The 19626-nt window shown below is 33.8% G+C and overlaps 2 protein-coding genes across 3 annotated transcripts; one reads left to right on the top strand and one right to left on the bottom strand.

Annotated features, from left to right (window-relative positions):
* The first annotated feature begins 191 nt into the window (after nt 1-191).
* Nucleotides 192-2841, top strand: LOC147075010 (heparanase-like). Its single transcript, XM_085943189.1, has one exon. It carries the CDS (start codon nt 274-276, stop codon nt 1831-1833), a length of 1560 nt encoding a protein of 519 aa, XP_085799315.1. The 5' UTR covers nt 192-273; the 3' UTR covers nt 1834-2841.
* LOC147075011 (juvenile hormone epoxide hydrolase 1-like) lies at nt 2833-12490 on the bottom strand. Of its 2 annotated transcripts, none has more exons than XM_085943191.1 (6): nt 12451-12490; nt 9265-9456; nt 8099-8491; nt 5727-6075; nt 4193-4427; nt 2833-3422 (listed from the first exon to the last, which is right to left on the bottom strand). In XM_085943191.1, exons 2-6 carry the CDS (start codon nt 9454-9456, stop codon nt 3191-3193), a joined length of 1401 nt encoding a protein of 466 aa, XP_085799317.1. In that variant the 5' UTR covers nt 12451-12490; the 3' UTR covers nt 2833-3190. The 2 variants fall into 2 exon arrangements, with proteins under 2 accessions (XP_085799317.1, XP_085799318.1); XM_085943192.1 differs by lacking the exon at nt 12451-12490 and adding an exon at nt 11874-11991.
* Between the last annotated feature and the right edge of the window lie 7136 nt (nt 12491-19626).

Raw genomic sequence — 19626 nt, forward strand, 5'->3', positions numbered from 1 at the left:
TATTATTTTAGAAGAAAATAACTGCATGTTACCGATTAATTACTTGTACAAGAAGGATAATGTATTAATCATTCTGTTGTACATGTTGTGTTCGATTATTGGTAAAATTGACTGGGTAAACAACTGGAATCCATTAGTTGGGAAATATGAGAAATCACGATAGCCATACTTCAGACTAAATCAAAATCGCTCGAGCTGTCAAGATTATTGACTTTGCCGCCGGGCGCCGGTTGTTTATTTTCATTTTACTAATTTACTTTAAACATCAAAAAAATGTTTGTCAGTGTAGTTTTAGTAAACATTTTGACAATTTTGTTGTTGTTGTTTAGTAATATAGCACTTTTGAATTACGATTTTTCCCCACTGATGGATGAAACTACTTTACTTATTGGGGAGCAAAAAATCCCAGTCAGCATAGTGAGTGAACGTTTTCTGAGTTTTGGGTTAGATACCAGTGAAATTGCAAACAATGTCAAAAATCTTCGACTAGATTCTGACAGACTTTTGAAGTTGACGTCGCTTCTCAGGCCTTCACATATGAGATTAGGAGGAACCATGTCGGACAGGCTAATTTTTATGGAGGATTTTAATGCAATTCATTTACCGCAGAATAAATTATTAAAGCAATATATTGTGACCGAGTCGACGGATCGATTATGCACTGATATAAATGTTTGTGCCGGAAAATTCTTACCCTATTTTGTTATGGACGGCGCAGATTGGCTCAAGATAAATGATTTTTGCAATAAAACTGGCGCAAGAATGCTTTTCGATCTAAATGCATTATTGCGTGATGGAAATGATTGGAATCCTTCAAACGCTGTAGAATTGATGAATTTTACCAAAAATAATAAGCTCGATATGGATTGGCAATTGGGAAACGAGCCTAATTCATTTTTACACGTCTTCAATATATCTATTACACCTCAACAATTAAGTCGCGATTTCAGGAAGCTCAGAAGTCTCGTCGATACCTATTTTCCGATGTCATTGTTGACTGGACCGGATACGACGAGGCCGCAACCGAAGAGACCCAGCTGTGTCCAGTATATGAAGGAATTTCTGGCTGAAAGCTCGCATATTATCGACGTAATAACTTGGCATCAATATTACATCAATGGACGCACGGCAACTGTTGACGATTTCTGGAATCCGGAGACACTAGATCTTTTACAAAGTCAGATTGATACGATGGCGCAGACTATTGAACCTTTTAGAAATAACCTTCCGATGTGGTTGAGCGAAACCAGCAGTGCATACGGCGGCGGAGCGCCGGATCTCTCAAACACCTTTGCAGGTTCGCCACTCTGGTTGGACAAACTCGGCGTCGCTTCGTTGAATGGTATTCAGGTTGTCATAAGGCAGAGTTTAATAGGCGGAAACTACAGCTTGATTGATAAAGATTTAAATCCTTCACCTGACTGGTGGATAAGTGTGCTATACAAAAAAATAGTAGGAAACGAGGTGATTGACTGCCGACTTGATTCATCAAAATATCAACGTTTTTATTGTCATTGCACAAACAAAAATTATGCAGACTACTCGAAAGGCAGTCTAACAATTTATGGTATAAATTTATTAAATTCATCTATCGATATAATATTGGATATCTCGAAAATAGACTCTGGCATAGAATTGGATGAATTTGTATTTACCTCTTTTTCTAATGATCGAAAATCCAAACTTGTTAATCTAAACGACAAAACACTTATATACAGCGAGGACAGTAACCAATTATTACCTAAAGAATTAGGAAGTGTTCGAAGCTTTCATATGCCCAAGTTTTCTCTAGGATTTTGGATCATTCGAAATACTAATATTTCATTTTGTTAGATCACTTGAACAGGATGACATTAAAAAATGACCAATTGTCAAATCTGACATAAAATATTTAATAATAACTATAATCATGGGCCTTTTAATAACCAAGTGATAGAAATATATTATGTATGTCTAGCAATAATAATAACTAATCTATTTAGTTATGTATTGGCATTATAATTATGAAAAATTAATGAATTATGTATAAAGCGCCGGCAGACAGCAGTGACTTGCCTGCGCGGTATAGACTTTTACAGCGCTTTGGTTTTCCCATCCATACGCCATGGGTTTCCCGATACAAACCGGTTTGCGCAGGTAGCTTGTCGTAAAGCATGAGCATCTAGCCGGCGCTAAAAAACCAATCACTGTAAATCCTGAAATTTATTTTGATAAGCAAACAATATCAGAATGATTATGAACTTAATTTTATTGTGTACCTCTCGTGAACATTCTGTGAATATTTCCATATTATTTCTGTGTTTATCATGTTACTTTTATATGTATAAAATGTGAGAATGGTCATTCTTGGGTGGGCCACACATAAACTAGGCACAACTGCAACATATTTGGAAGTGCTCAACATCAATTTTCTAAAATGTATTTTAAAAAGTCGCCGCACCATACTATTTAAAGTGTGAGTTGCTTTTCAAGTTAGTTCATGCAGAAAGATAGAGCGACATAATCACAAGTCAATGACATGAGATTTCAAGTTAAAAAATACCTTCCAACAATCGAAACACTGCATTGGCATATTTCTAATTGGTAAATGGAGATAACTAATATTTTTGTTTATTTCTTAAGTGTTAATACTAAATAACTTACCGTTTTTTTGTCTGATATGCGATACATTATCGGGCTTGAATATTTTGACGGTTGAGTTTTTGATATTTGAACAGTGAATGCAACTTTGTTGATATTTCTATGTTGGGTTCATTTTGTTGTTGAGTCGAATGTCAGTGTGCATTGCACCTTACAGTAAGGATATTGCAAAAAATTATATGAAAAACAGTATTTTTATTGAAGGTGATTTATTTCATCGTGTAACAATTATAAATAGATGTAAATAATATTGTACTTATTGAGATTTTAAAATTGGAATATTATATTATGCATGTAAGAATCTGCAGAATATAGTGTAAATCAAGTATAAAAAATAAACATTAATAACAATAATAAATTAACAACACGTATCTATTATAATAATAAAATGGGAAGGAATGATACGAATAACAATAAAATGTCTATAAATTTGATCACGTTAAAAGAATTGCTCGCAAACTGTCTTGTTATGTTAACAGCGATAAAATTATATCAAAGAAATCCTATTGAATAAGTATGTTATGACCATCAGTTTCAAGGAGAATGAATCTTATAATTCTTTCTTGGTCTCTTTAGTCTTGTAGAACGCCTCGAATTTAATCATCGCTGACCAGATATCTTCAGCCAGCACATCAGGCCATTCGAAAGCAGCAAAATGGCCACCGTCTTCAAAGTCCGACAGTTGAACGATATTCGAGAACTTCGTTTTCAATTGAGATTCCGGTTGAAACACTAATTCATGTTCGAATCTGGCAATAGCAGTTGGCACTTCGGTCGGAATGCTGGAAAAGGAAATAAAGATGCTCTTACAAAAAATATAGATTTAAATGTTTTAATTCACAGTATGTATACTATAATGACATCTAGTCACTAGATCAATTAAAAGGATTGTTGTCTCATTTCCCGAAGCCAAAGAAGTGTTGTTGAAACATGATGCATTTATAAAGACTTACATAGGTATGTATATATTTTTATTATCTAAATAAAACTTTTTACAAGATATTATGTACTTAGTTTTTCATTAATGTTCTGTTACTAAAGCAAGAAACACATTACCATCACATCACGTTAGCTCACAGTAAGTTGCCCCTTAGGTAAAAAATGTGCAATCTCACTTTACTTTGCATTTAAATGTGTGAGAACCATCTCAGGCGTATCACCACACTCCACCAAACTAACACTTGATAAAACATTTTTTTATTTTATTTTTTGGTTCTATGTGATATTGCCAAAACAATCTTCAACGTGGTTCATTCATGACCATTGACTTAGTAATGGACATTGCCTTATATACAAAATCCAAGGCTGACTATATTCAGGCCTTGGCACTGAATTGCGAATTACGATAAAACAAAAATTAATGAATCTAAAAAAAAATCACATACAAATTAATGTAGTTAGCAAATTGACCCTTGTTACAATGCATGTAGAGTTCATTTTTCCATCACTTTCATAATATGTGTTTATCTGTTAATTATGAAAGAATGAAATTGGCTTGGTGTGATTTTTTTTTCACACACTTCCTCCATTTAATATAAATAATATGGCTTACTGGTCGAGTCCTAATGCCATTTGTTTTTTGTTGATGCTCATGGCGTACAGTCTCATAGAAGTGGTGATGCATTTGCTGTCCCAGTAGATCATAACATTGTCCAAGAGCTCAGTCATTGTGTACTTCTTCAAAAGACCTCCGTCTGGCAACGTCTTGTAATGATTATTGGTCCATGTCGAAAACTTCTCCAGAATGTAAGCAGCTAAGCCGACGGGCGAATCTCCAAGGGCAACGCCTAATCATAACAAATGAATGATAGTTATTGAAGTAAAAAAATACATAGAAAACGAATGTTTAACATCACGGTTTGCAAGGAGAAACCAACCCAATATTATGTATAATTAAAACATTATGTAGTTATTAACCTACTAGTGGTAGAAGAAGAAGGATCCAATTATTTAATACAGTCGAACTTGGTTATTACGAGGAAGATGGGACCGACTGAATTTGCTTGTTATAAGCGTTACTCGTTATATCAGAGAATAGATATCTTTAAATGAGCGGTCACATACACATAACACAAAAAGTCACAATTAGAATTATTCCCCGAAACAAGCATGGCATTCATAAACTACAAAAGAAGTTGTTTATTGTAATGAATGCTGATAGGTACCCACTGACTTCACAAATGTTGGATTTTTTAAATGGAATTTCAACCATATCAATGATATTTTCAATATTGTCGGCGAAAACACCAATTAGGTAGGTACTTACTTAACTAGTGTCATAAACGTAATCAGATCCCGGCGGCATCCTGTCCGGTCGGATTTTATTGCTTAGGGTCGAAATGTTTTTAAACGATCAACACATTAACAGTTTAAGGAAAATTTTTGACGATATTTTAGCTCGGTATATCCGATAAGTAGCTCGTCATAAAAGTGACTATGTAAATGTATGGAGAAAGTCATAAACTAAAATGTCAACAAATGTTTCCTCATTACATCCGAGATCTCACTATATCCGTGGTCGTAATAACTGTGTTCGACTGTATTACAATTTATTGAAAATTAAATTTAAAGTGTTTTAATTAATTAATAATATACTTATATCCAAAGACAACAATTATGTAATATTTTTTTAGTCAAAGACAAAATCTCTCAAAGGGTGTCATCTTATTACATATTATTTTATGGTTGTAATAAATTATAATATAGTTTAATAAGTTCTTTCAATGGCCTTGAACAGATGTTTGAACAATAGTTTAATATATCTAATTTTAAAAAAAATATTGATTTTGAAGTGGGTCTAACTTATTAAAGTTGTGTACTATGTATTCCATTTGAATTGTTATTATTGATTTGGGTTCCACCTTTCGGCATCTTCAGACACTATACATTCACATTTACCTGTTGATAATTATGGATGAATGTGCAGTGCCTGAAGATGCCGAAATGCGACTCCCGACTCTGTTAAAATTATTCAAATGAAAAAGTAAAAAACTTAATCAGTCAGAATTTAAATTCAAATGTCAGTAAGTACCATTGTTAATAATAAAAAAGTAGGTATACATTTTGAAGTAGGTTGTGATAATTACCGATTGTGTCTGGCTTTGTGGACTGTATGTGGAAGTATCCGGTTTCTTCCATGATGCCAGATAACATATCCGATACTGGAAACATTCTGTTTTCATACTTCTTCTCTACTATAAACGGTGGGTATATAAGTCCAAGTAAATATTTCAATGTTCCCATTGGGGTGTACACCAAGGCGAAATTGGAATGGAAGCCGATTATGTTGTGAGGGAACATGGTTGCCATGTTGGTGCCGATGAAGGAACCCCAATCACCACCTTGGACGACGTACTTGTCGTAGCCCAGTTGTTTCATCAGATTGTTCATCATCACGCCAACTTGCACCTCTCCCAAGCCAGGTTTTGCAGCCGCCTAAAATGCACAATAATTAATAACAATACAAATAATGACATTGAGAATATTTATTATAAAGTTAGTTCAGGCAAGTTACTTAAGGTGATACATCAGTGAAACGGCAAATAATTTTCAACTATAGGCGCGACGAAATTTTGGACTCGCTCGCATTCTGAGAGAGAACGTCGAGCTGGAAACACGTCACTTTGTTTCGTGATGGTGACGGGCGTATTAATTCTTAAATCGTGTAAAGATGACTAAAAACGTTACCCATTTACTTTAAAAAGAAAACATGTCAATGAATATATTATTATTGTTACTAATAGAACAATAAACAGAACATAAAATGGACGTATGTTGGATTTATATGACAAATTATATTTCGTATGGTATGCGTCATTTGCACCCGCGACCCACAATTCGCGCATCGCCTAGACACGATCTTTTTAGACCGTGCCTCAACTGAGGTACAACCTTAAGCAAAAACATAGTTTTAAGGAAATAGTTGTTGAATTAAAAATTTTTACGAATTTCGAGATTTTCGCATGTTTTGTTCTTTCATTGAGCAAGTCCTGCATTTGATTTGATGAAGGGTGAGAGTAATGACTCTAGCGAAAACTCTAATTTAATACGTTTCATTCATGATTGTTATTTCAAATAATCAATACATACTCATTTAAAAACAATGAAAAGATTTTTTTCTTTCAAAATTAAAAAAATATAATAAATCAATGAGTATTCATTGAATGAATTATCTTATTATTATTATGATTATTTTTATCATTAAAACATGGTTTAATAAATTATTTCGAACGCTGATTTGTTTCTGGAAGATTTTTTAATACTTAATTCATAGTTTTAATTATTAGAGGTTGTCGTTGAGAAAGCTCATCTCGAAAATTCTCATGAAACAATCAGAAAAGGCCAATCACGAAACTTGAGAAATTAACTTTCTGAAATTTCAAGAATTCTTATTTCTCAAGATATCATCAATGAGATTTTCAAGAAACTGTTAATGGATTAAGCTACCATCCACAACTGGAATTAACCAAAAAACCGGTAAAAAAGTCATGGCAATTATTAAAAGTTAGTTTGTTAGTTTCCGAGAAAATAAAATTTTGGCCGAAAGCTAAAAACGAAAAAGAGGTAAGTAAATTCATAATATTATGTAATGTCCATTTCTTAAGAAATCAAAAAACCAATCTTGAATTATCGAGAAAGCCAATATTCTTGATTTTGTGAATTCTCAAATAAATTTAAAAAACATCGATATTTCTAGAAAATAAAAATGTGTAAACCTATCTTAAAGCTCTTTATTTAAATCGAATCGAGCTTTGGTGAGGATACAATACCACATATTTAAACATTTTTAGAACAATTATTATATTTTTGGATAAATTAAGTTTGAATGAAATTTACTTGCAAAATATAGGATACCAGAGAGTAAATTTATTTTTATTATTATTTAGTCCTTCATTAGGGGTCATTCATATATGACGACACACCCTAAAGGGGAGAGAGGGTCTGCCATAATGTGATGTATTGTGCGTGTGTGAAGAGGGATTGAGGGGGTTGTGGAAAATGTCATAAAACCAACATAATAGAAACTCACTTTTCTGAGAATATATGTACTGAAATTAATAATTTTTAATGAATTTATTTTTTAAGAAACGAGGGGGGGAGTGTTTCAAAACTGTGAAGAAATTTAGACAAAAGGGTGAAGTTTGTGATTAAGTGTGACGATAGGGAGGAAAAAAATAATCTTTATTACAAACAAAAAAATAAACCCTATATAATTAGTAGTAACTAAAGAACATTACACTTTCTCTACAATGCCAACACGTAGCCCAATTATTGGGCAGTCATCTCTACTGTTGTCCTCCGATTTATCAGGTTCTTTAAGTTACGCATTGATGTGAAAATATACTAACTATACAGTGGCAATAACCTGAATTCAAGCTCCAGTGGCCATCTTTGGAGAAAAAAGTTATAACAAAATACATACTTGGTTGGTGAAATTAAAGAAATAAATTTAAAATACCTGTGAATATCCGTATCCTGGAAGACTGGGAATAATCAATTCAAAGATGAATGTTTTGCCAGGTCTGGGAGTAATGAGGTATGGGATCATTTTGTAGAACTCGACAACACTTCCTGGCCATCCGTGGAGAAGCAGCAACGGCACGACTCTCAAATTTCCTGGAGTCTTTGGCTTAACGTGCACATAGTGAATGTCTAAGCCTTGAACATTGGTCAGAAACTGTGGGTATTGGTTTAGGTATTTTTCCCTGCCCAGGAAATTGTATCGGGTCTTCCAGAAATCAACGACCTCCATGAGATATTTGTTGTTGAAGCCATATTGAAATCCTACACCTTCCATTGGTTCTGTGAAGTAACGAGTGTTGTTTAAACGGCTCTTTAAGTCGCTCAACATCTGTGGAAACAAAAAAATTAATTAACATAACATGCCTAACGAAGGATCAGAGCAACCGTATACTGAGCTTCGAAAACAGCTGATGTTTGCGACAGATACTGGGTATGCGGTGGTAGATAAGAAAACGCACCAAGCATCCTCTCATCACGCTGTGAGTGAAGAGGTGACGTTGGAATTGGCTCGGCCACATGCTCCGAATGCCAGAAGAGAACCACAATCTGGGTTGCCTGTTATTTAAGCCTACTAGATTCCACCGTCCCGGAAGACCGCTAAATACTATCTATAGTGTATACGGCGGAGCTATGGGATGTTGGTATGACCTGGAACGATGCAAGAAGACTGGCGAGTGACAGGGATTCTTGGATGCGCCGCGTGGTGTCCATATGCTCCAACTAAGGGGCGGATATGGCTGAAGAAGAGAAGAAAACAGCACAATGTCTTTTGTGCCATATAATATCTGACATTATTGTGATGGAAACAGACACCTCTTATGTTGGTTTTTTTCTCCAATTGATTGTTTCAGCCAATCCATGGCACATGCCGTGCACCATCAGATGTCTGAAGGGAATTAATTGAACTGTTTCAAATTCATGACTTTTGTGTATTGTCTACACTTACCTACAAAATTTTGATTGTGATAATGACACGAGTTCAAGTTAGTTCTTGTGACACAAGTATGTACCTATAATAGTCCACAGGAGCCCCAAGTCAGCTAGATCATGGATTAGGTATGTACACATAAGCAAAAAATTAATTAACTAAGACTAGCTTACCTCTGGTTCAAACACCACCTGGAAGGGTCTGATTGATGTATCTGGCGTTGGAGAAGGAACCCCTGGGCCCCACCAGAAGTCTTGCTGTAATTGTGGCAATGGAGGGATTTCGAAGCTTTTGTAAAGTTTGCATCCTGTCCACGTGACCGCAGCGGCCATCAGGACAGTCCAAAACTTAGCGAGGAATCCCATCTATAATTATTCAAATACAAGTATTTTAATGTATGTAATAAAGAGAATTGAGGGGGCCAAGGGTTGATTTGTGCTGTTGCGCCAAAGGAACGAAGGAAGGACTGGTAGGTAATGGTGAGAATTCCCCGAGGCCTTTGATCGTTTATATTTTTTTGAGAAAATAGTTGACAATTATTATAAAATTAACTATCTTCCATTTTAAATTCATCGAAAATTTAAATTTTTATATGTCATATCACTAACATGTGTCCGCGAATGTGTTAATTATAATATGAGAAACAAATCGAGAACTTAAATACGTATACGTATTCATAAGCGATTAAACAACCCAATTCCGAAGAGATTATGGAAAAATTATAGTCTTTTTTCCTTCAAGTCAAGCGCTTTACCTAATTTTATCATTCACTCCAATGATACACTGACCACATAGTTAACTTCTGACTGACTTCATTCTATAATTCTTAAAACATCATTTTAAGATGAGGGGGTACCAAATTATAATTGATCAATGGTCCAAGACTTGTGATTACCACTACATCACTAATGATTAGGTTTTGAGATTATTAGAGATTAGATTTTATAGAGATTATTAGATTAGGTTAGGAGGAAGGCGGCTCTCGTGGTGCAGTGGGTAAGGCGCTGGCCTTCCACCCGAGAGTTCTGGGTTCGATTCCCGGTCATGACAAAAACGTTTGTGTTTTTCTCAAAGCCTGGGTGTTTGTGATTGTTCAAAATTACTAACAACCACCTTGTACGAAAAAGCAAGGACATGGTTACTAATAATTCTAAAAAAAAAAAAAAATGATTAGGTACCTATACCCGGTGTTTTTTTTTGTCATGTAAATCATCTCATAATTTTCATATTATGAAAAGACATATTATCCTGAAAATTGAATTCTATTGCCATTTCTTCAAGTGAATGTGAACGCAAATATTCGCAAATGAATCTAGGTAATTATTATCTCAATAAGAGCTTTGTTAAAGACCAAAACAGTTTCGGCACTTTTGTCCATCAAACTTGTCGGACCACTTTTGACACTTTTCGATTCTTCAAAATACGTTGATCGCTGGTTACTCAGTGGAAGACATTCGGCTATAGACTATACTAAGAAAAGGAATCGAGACGATTTGCCAGACGAAAATTGTACTGAACTTTGGAAATCACCATGGCCCCCACAAAAGGGGGACTGACAGGGCTTTAGCTTGGGGGATCGACCAGATAAGTGAGATAAATGCACATCACGAACTTGCTTTAATCGTAAAACAAATCGCCCGTGGCGCTAATATCCTTCGGGCATATTAACATTTTAAAGTACAGTATAACCCCTATTTTATGTAAAAAAACCTAATGTATGTAAAAAAACCTAATTGGAGGGAAAATGTAAAAGGGGGGTATTGAAAAAAAGAACATTTAAATTTTATGTTTCTAAAAAAATAACGTTTTATTAAAAAACAACATTCAATTAAAATTTTTATTGAAAAATCGTTCGAATGTCACGACCCAATCATTGTCAAGTGCGCGTAACTCGCATATTTTGAATATTTCTGACGTAAATCGCGGGAAAGAAAAACATAAATGCGGGTATTAAATGTACTGAAATACATCGGGACTGAAAAAAATACACGCAATTGCCGGGAAAACGTGAATTCCGGGCACGTAAAAACGAGGTTATACTGTATGTGGTTGTGTAATTGCATTTTTTGGTTGTTTATTGATAAACTAAATACCCTTAATTGTACCTCGAACACCATTTAAAAAACGCTACCTTAGAGCATTACACTGCCTTTAACCTTAGTGATAGGTAGAGGGCCTGCCAAAGATCCTGGCTGGGGGCCCGCTTCAGGATGTGAGGGCCATGGAAATCACTATATACTTTTATTCAAATAGGTACCTATATGAAGTTTTTACAATTTTATTTTTTACAACTTCAGTTGTTTATTTGTACCTACCTATTCGTTTGTTTGTTTAATTTTTTATGCACTTCGTGGCATAGGAAAAGTTGCTTTAAATAAATGATATTTGAATATATTTTTCTTTAGTAGGTAAAAAGTTTGGCAAGAAGTGAGTTATGGTACCTTTGTTTTTTTAAAAAAAGCCCTACCTATACATAGGTACCTATTATGATTCTGGTCAATGAACTTTTAAACATGAGTTTAAACCTGTCATAATAATTAACGTTCAGTTTTACTTATAGTATATGAATTATGGAAAGCCGAATGCCATATATGCATGTAAAATGATTATATTTTCACATATATATTATTGTGAGACAGAAAAGATATACTTAGGTAATAAATTATAACACTACTAACTGTATAGGCTGATGATATTGGGAGATAACATTTTATCTTGAATACAAATGTTTAATTTATATATTAATCACTATAAATGTCTTACAAATTGAAAAGAGTCTTACCGTTGTGTCTTAAAAGCAAGGAATTATTACACTTATTTCATTTAAAGTAAAATTAAGTAGGTATGTACCAGTGGATTATAAAATAAGGTAACTTAGCCGGCATCAACTTTGACAGTTCAAATTCCGCAGAAATGTTACCATAATAATAGTTTTTTTTACACCTTACGCTTACAAAGTAGGTATAATCGTCTACAATATTTTAATTTCAACTCAAATGAATAAATATAATATTAAAAAAATGTCACGAACATTTCAAGTGATTTAAAGAATAATAGTATAGTGTCACTGCAATTCTATAGAAAAGTGATTATTATCTTGTTATCACTGTTATCAGTTTGAGTAGGCAACATATTATTCAAACCTAGTAGCGGTAAATTTTTTAATGATTAGCTACGGCGATTTTCAAAAAGCACCACGTGTATTCTATTCTACGTGTGTGCTATTCAATTCTATAGTCAACGTATTAGTTGTACTTTAATTATAATGATATTCCTAATATTGATTTTAGTGAATCGCATACTTAATATATTACACACTATTAATATTTTAGATATTTAATTTCAATTAACCCACGTACCTTAATTAGGTGCTTCCCCTTTCACTTGACAACAATCAGTGAATTTATTCTAAGGAGATGTTAATAAAATGATCATAACGAAGTTGATTCTTCACCTGACCTCTGTTATACGCATTGACCTTGAAAGTTTCACTAATCTGCTGTTGTCAACCATTGGTCAACCATCAATCGGCATCATCAAATAATATAATTGTTAACTAAAAATTTAAATGTATCCACTAATAATAATTAACACTCCCGTTAATGTAATGTCACCATGGGTTACCCAGCTCATAAAAATACACATATTTCAGTTTAGTATGCACTTCGTCATCTTCATATTTTGGTTATTCCTAAAATCATCAATAATAATTACAAGATAAAATAACTTTTTATATACAACGTTTTTAAATTTCCTGTTTAATTATATAAACTTGACTTGACTAGCTTAAACGATCAAAAAAATTGTACTTGATAGAAATAATATTGAAATGTCATATTGATTTCCATAGTAACGCACGTATATATTAATAATTTAGTTGCTAGGACCATCCGCTTAGCAACCAATAATGGTGTCGAAATAACTTTTCATACAAAGGAGAATTAACTGAAAATGATTTCAATTCTACCTGAAGATGACTAAAAGTATTAAAAAAATGCATTGGCATCGTGTTCTGATATATTCTAAAAGTTTCAAATGTTTAGCTAGACGGGAAGTTAGTTAAAATCGATTGCAAGATTTGTACCGGACAAAGAACCACCGGACAAATATGAATACGACCTAAGAAAAACGTTGTAAAAATGCTATTATTTTCAAAATCGATAGCATTATCCAGTAAATGCATATAATTGTTAGATATCCGTCAGCTTTAATTTGCCTGTAATACATTACAAATAGTTCACATTGCAAACAGAGCGTCGCATTCCATTACGAACGTATAATAATGTTACATAGAGAGACATACTCAATTGTGAGAAATGTTAAGTATACTTATATGAAAGTAAGGGATGAAATCAAGGTATGTACCTACTATTATGTGAGTAAGAATTTATGGAAATAGTCGTATGATTATAATTAAGATTTATTGCCTTTTTGATCATTTTATAGCTGTAAAACAAATAACTACATAGTAAATAATGATGATAAAACCTCATTACTTATACTTATTTATATTGCCAAAATAGACAGTTTCCTTTTACTTGCTGTAATAGTATTAATCTCGTACATTAACCAAAGGTGACATCATCAGAACGGACCAACTTTATTATCTTCGTAAAGGGAAAGTTAATATACCGTAAGAGACGATTGATAGATTGAATTTTTATAATAAATATCTTTATGTTTAGATTTAAGATAGGGATAAGTTCTTTTTAAGTACAAAAGTGGAATAAGTACAAAAAAAAATTGCGTTTTATTAATTTAAATCAATAATAAAATGCAGTTACACCATGTATTGAGAGTTAACACGAAGAAAAATTATACACAAATAAATAAGTACATAGTTCTTTTAAGACATGCTCGCCTTTCATTCTCTTGAAGTTTCGTGCTCTCACGTGGTATAGTTTCAAATCTTGGTATTCTGAAAATTTTGAATTTTTATACACCCGTCAATTACTCTACTCTACGATACTGATGAGCCATGACCCATTTTGGGTGAAAACTCATGTCAGCATGGGCGGCTCTTCCTTAGGGTACCTAAGGGACAGACCCTGGTTCCCTCATCATTCTATAGTCAATATTCAATTGAATATTCATGTTATACGTTCCAACCATAATATATTGATTTTGTATAAATTAATTAAGTATATATTTTATTTGTACTGTTTGCCCATCCTTGATTCTTGTTTTTTGGCCCATCCCTAATACTCTATGTGAGTTTTGGCTCTACCTACATCGTACAATACAACGATACTTCTGGGGTCGAAATTCGGTGGCCCCTTTAAAATCAAAGCAATTTTATATTATGAGATGCTATATGCGATTGCCAGTTATGATTCTCAAAATTTATAAGGAAGCTGAACAATGCGTACGTCTGTAGGCCGTTTTGCACGTGCTATGCACATTTTACCCACATGTACCGATGCTGGACCGGGGACACTGTAGTAAATACCTGGTCTTGCATAAGTGTGAGTTTATAATATATTATGAAGTTAACTTGTCGGTCGGCTGTAAATTCATATCCCATGACCCACCAGTTTAGTTTATTAGTTAGTTTGCCAGTAAGTGATCAAATATGTTATCTATCTCCTTAAGTTTTAAAATATATTTGTTAATACATACTATAATAATTTATAATATTATCTTGAATGGTAATACTAATAACAAAGTGTAGGTATGTGCTATTTCAGTTAATTAAATCAATATTAATTTGTATTACCTAAATATTAATTATTGTAATGTACTAGTAGTGGATAGTTGAATTTCACGTTAGTAAAATAATTTTGATAAATAATATTAGGTATTATGATGAATGAGGTGGTTCATTTATTGAAATATAAGTTCAGTACATTGTCGAACAGTGTACGAACAGTTTACCAAAAAAACATGGTTGACGGCGAGTGTATCCTTGAAAAGACAATTTTATTTTTCTTGTAGCAATAAAATTCTTTCGAACGCAGGAGGCATATGAAGATGAAGTAATAGCTAGAAAAGATATGTTTTTTACGCTTTGATTAATATTGATTAGGTAGGTACTTATTAGATATTTCACGCCATCTGACCCCACTTACTAAAAGATGCTAGAGCCGCCACTGCATGTCAGGCTCACCAGGCACCAATAGCCAGGCACAAAGGCTGGTCAATCCACTCCCTAGCCTAGAGATGTAGACATTTTTAGCGATGCAATATGTATTTTGTTTTTAAAATTCGATTTTATTGTTTAATTTGTATTTTTCTTTTGCTATAAAATTATTTGTTGGTTTGTTTTTTTTCTACTAATTTGACTTGTACTTTTTATTCTAAATGTCATGTTGTGAACGTCTTGAATTAATAATTTGTTATGTGCTCAACGTGTCTCTTTTAAAGAAATAAATGTATTGTGCTGCGCGCAGAATCATGCTTCATCGGAAAAATAAAATGTTGTCGATCTATTATACTGGAATATATTTCGTTAAGCAAAAAAAGGCGATAAAATAACCAGCAGTGTTATGCAATAATAATTTGTTGATAATATTAATTTTGTACCTATCTACCAGGTGATAAAAGTCAGTAAGTATACAAATAGTAAGATAAAAAATATGATACATTTTTAACGTTACTTCATATCGTTATGGCATGAAATAAGTACTAATTAGAGTATTCATTTTTTTTATGGATATTTAAGAAAAAGAATAGTAGGTACTATTAAATATTTTCAAGATCAGCTGTCTTAGTAATATGGTAGAGAAACTTGTTTTTTAAATGGTCTCAAAGTTCAGACTATACTGCATTATTTAAAGCGAAGTTTTAAATAACATTACAATCTATTCTAGTCTAAAAAACCCAAAGAGATTGGACTCTAATCTCTTTGAAAAAACCAAATATATCAGTACATATCTATATACCGGTATTACCTAATATATTACGCAATTAATACACGTCATGCCATAATGTTATTATATTATTACTAGTAAAACTTCACCCCCCGCCAGACCGTAATCTGAATGACGATTGTCGATAATGCAGGGCTCGAAATGGACCGGAATGCACCGGAGCGCCGTTCCGGTTCATAAATTCCACGAAATTATCGCTCTGTCTCGTGGAAATATTAATTTGACCGTCTGAGCTAGATATTTCACATAATAGAAAAATAACACACTTATTTTTATAAATCACATTTACAATTAATGTATTATAACATAATATATCTGATATAATGTTTGAGGCTTTCACGGTTGTTTTTTTGTAGTAGATTTTTGGGTTCCCACCGTGTGTCCTTCTTCCTTCTTTGAAGAGATGATATCATCTCTTGTTAATGGCCTTTACAACGAGCCCGAAACGTCGAGTAAAGAAGGAAGAAGGACACACGGTGGAAACCCAAAAATCTACTACGATAATATAGCTGATATTTTCGTAAAATTATCGAGCGCTCCGGTTCGTAAAATTTTCCATTTCGAACGCTGCGATAATGTAATGTTTAAGTTAAGTACATGATTTCAAAAAGAAGATCGACGGCATGCATGTTTTTTACACATCTATCTAAAACCGTCAGCGAGGAATCTACCAGTGAACGTTTCATACCGATAGCGTAATTAACAAACAAATGGATTTTCAAGAACATTATAATAATGCTAAGTACCCACGCACGTTCTTGCTAGACGGTTTCGCTCGATCGAACATGTTGACTTGGAAGCATGGTCGTTGTTGTGTCCACACACTTGAGCAGCTCGACACAAGACTCAGTCAAAGCGCTACGAGTTGAGACATGCTCAAGCGAATTACATCGAACATCGAGCAAGAATTACGGACCTTGAATCTTTTTCGCATCGAACAAAAAAGCACCGAGCGAGGTGGTAGGTACACACGTTGAGACATGTTCGAATGAGCGTAAAACCACCGAGCAAGAACGTGCGTGGGTACTTCTGTTTGGAGCTTGATTGTGACAGAAAAACATGCTGATTTTAGCTTATTATATTAATTATTATTTGATATTCTCCGGTGGGATCGTTTCCTAAGTGTGTGGCCTCAGTGACGAGCGTTGTGCAGAGCGCAGCGCGCAGCGTGGAGGACAAACACGTGTTACGCAATGCAGGTGGCCTTACTGGCTATGAAAAACAGCAGGGGTGTTTGTGTTTTTTACAGCGCGCAGACGAGCGCGCGCGCCCATGACAAACCAGTTTGAAATTTAACAGCGTTTAGTTCGGCGCGCAAATTATTTTCGTTATTCGGTGGAGGGAATTAGCAGTAAAAGTCGGAATTGAAGGAAAATAATGTTTTTATTTTTTAGTATAAAGTTCGTTGTATTATTAAGTATTTCATTACAAATTTATTCAGGCCGGAGTTATTCAGTTTTCCAAAAAATAGTTGAAAATTGGTTTCTTACATCTCGCGCTGTGACGGAAGAACTGTTGTTTCGTCTATTACCTGAGAATTTATTCGTAGTTGATTCTGTAGGAATATTATTTTATAATGTAATGATTTTATTTATTTATTTAATTATTTATTTTATTTATTTAGAAAAAGAGTATTACGGCATTACAGCGATTAGCCAATGCGCCATAATACATAATAAATACAAAATTATAAAAATGTCTTAATTACAAATAACAACTTATATAACAAGAAAGCAGAAAAAACAGCATGTGTTTATGTAAATATTAAAAAAACATGATATATACAATTATAAATTTAACATATTTAACACGTTTACTAACATTATATAGCAAAACAAAAAATAAATCAACCTTTATGGTGCCATCAAATAAGTTAATCGCATGATACACAGCATCATGAAACATAACATCTGTCCTGCGACGAGGTATCATGAAAACCGTAGAGTTACGGGTAATATTGGTGGGAACATGAAAATTAATATTTGCCAGTATTACGGATTGTAAATGAACACACGAAGAAGTAAAAAGAAATGCTTTAAAAGAGCAATCACTCTTCTAGTGGACAGGGATTGCATTGAAAGCATACCCAGAATAAAACGAGTCGGGAAATTCATTTTATTATCATTATCACAAGGAAAGAACCCGTATGTTCTTAAGTAGAGAAATCTAAGAAATCTATTGTGGATGATGATCAAAATTGCCTTCGAGATCTCTTATAACATTGTGTAAAATGCATGTAGCTATTATTATTAGACAAGCATGTTCCACGTTCGTTTCTATCGCTTTACTTAATATACACCTATTTGCATATAAACTCCCAAGAACACATTCAATACACTTCCGTACGCGAGAGAGCCTGAGTTATTAAAATTTTCACTTTGGCTAAACGCTCCAAACGCTCACTGTGCACTAAGGACAGATCAGAGAACGCCGCACGCTGCGCTGCGCGCCGCGCTGCACGCAACGCTTACTGAGGCCGTACACTAAGTTCAGTGACGTCCCTAAGCGAAGTGGCGCCATTATAGAATGCCACCTCTTTTCTTATTAGTTTTGAATTGTCTACAAAATCATTAGGTACCTACCTATTTTGTTTTCTACTATTTTAAACATAGTAATTACAAAAAAACAAAAATCTTAAAACTGACAAACACACAATCTAATGATAATCATGGCAATTCCACGAAACCAACTCAAACAGTGGTGGTTTTAGGTACGTTGAGGTCTGTGGCGTTGACAGGTTTGGAGGCAGCCTTGTGAAAATGTTCTCAAAAGTTGTACCTACTATTTGAATTAGTTCATGCAACCCCTATGCAACGCATGACCTGCTTATCCCCACAAGACCTCACGGACTCGGTAGGTACCAAGTCTTTATGGCGAGTTTAGGCAAACTTTTTTCTATTATTTGAGATGAGGCGCGTTCCAAAATTTATACACTACAGCAGTGGTTTCCAAACTTTATGTTACTACGCCTACCTTTAGAAAAAAACTAATCTTGACGCCTCCCCCCACCCTTTATTTCATTCAATAATACAGACACTTTTTTAAATAGTCAACAATGTACGTACTAATACAAAAATGAAAAAAAAAATAAACTCTAAGTACTTATTTATTCATTTGTTTTTCATGCGATGAATGTGCTTGTTTATTAGCACAATCAATTTCAATAGTAGTCAATCCAAATTTATCATCGTTCATTGACAAATGAATTCTATCATGGGCCCCACATCCTGAAGCGAGCCCCGAGATCAGGATCTTTCAACCACATATTTAAAATATTTAATAACCTTGAAACAGAACAGCGCTTTTTTACTATTCATAAAATAATGTTAAAAGTGCATTATCAAACTAACCAAAGACTCGGTAAATAGATTTTTGTTTGCTTCAATATATATCTGGCGTAGAAATAATTTAAATGTGGATACATGGCGAATTGATTTCCAAAGCTCCAAATTTTTATGACTGCCTTCACTTTGTCTTTTTAAATCAGTGAATGCATTAGTGGTCCTTACATTGATTTATTCACTCATTTTTTTTACTTTCAACCAAATACAACAAAATTATCGTTCCTAAACAAACTTGCGTCAAATTTCAACATTATGATTTGACCCTTTTATTCAGACTTCATTTTTTCACGAGATAGCCAGCGCGCTTCACAATAGTGTAGAA

Source organism: Rhyacophila brunnea, unplaced genomic scaffold, assembly GCF_057557595.1.
Source record: "Rhyacophila brunnea isolate RB1 unplaced genomic scaffold, BYU_Rbru_1.0 scaffold_15, whole genome shotgun sequence".
Classification (NCBI taxonomy): domain Eukaryota; kingdom Metazoa; phylum Arthropoda; class Insecta; order Trichoptera; family Rhyacophilidae; genus Rhyacophila; species Rhyacophila brunnea.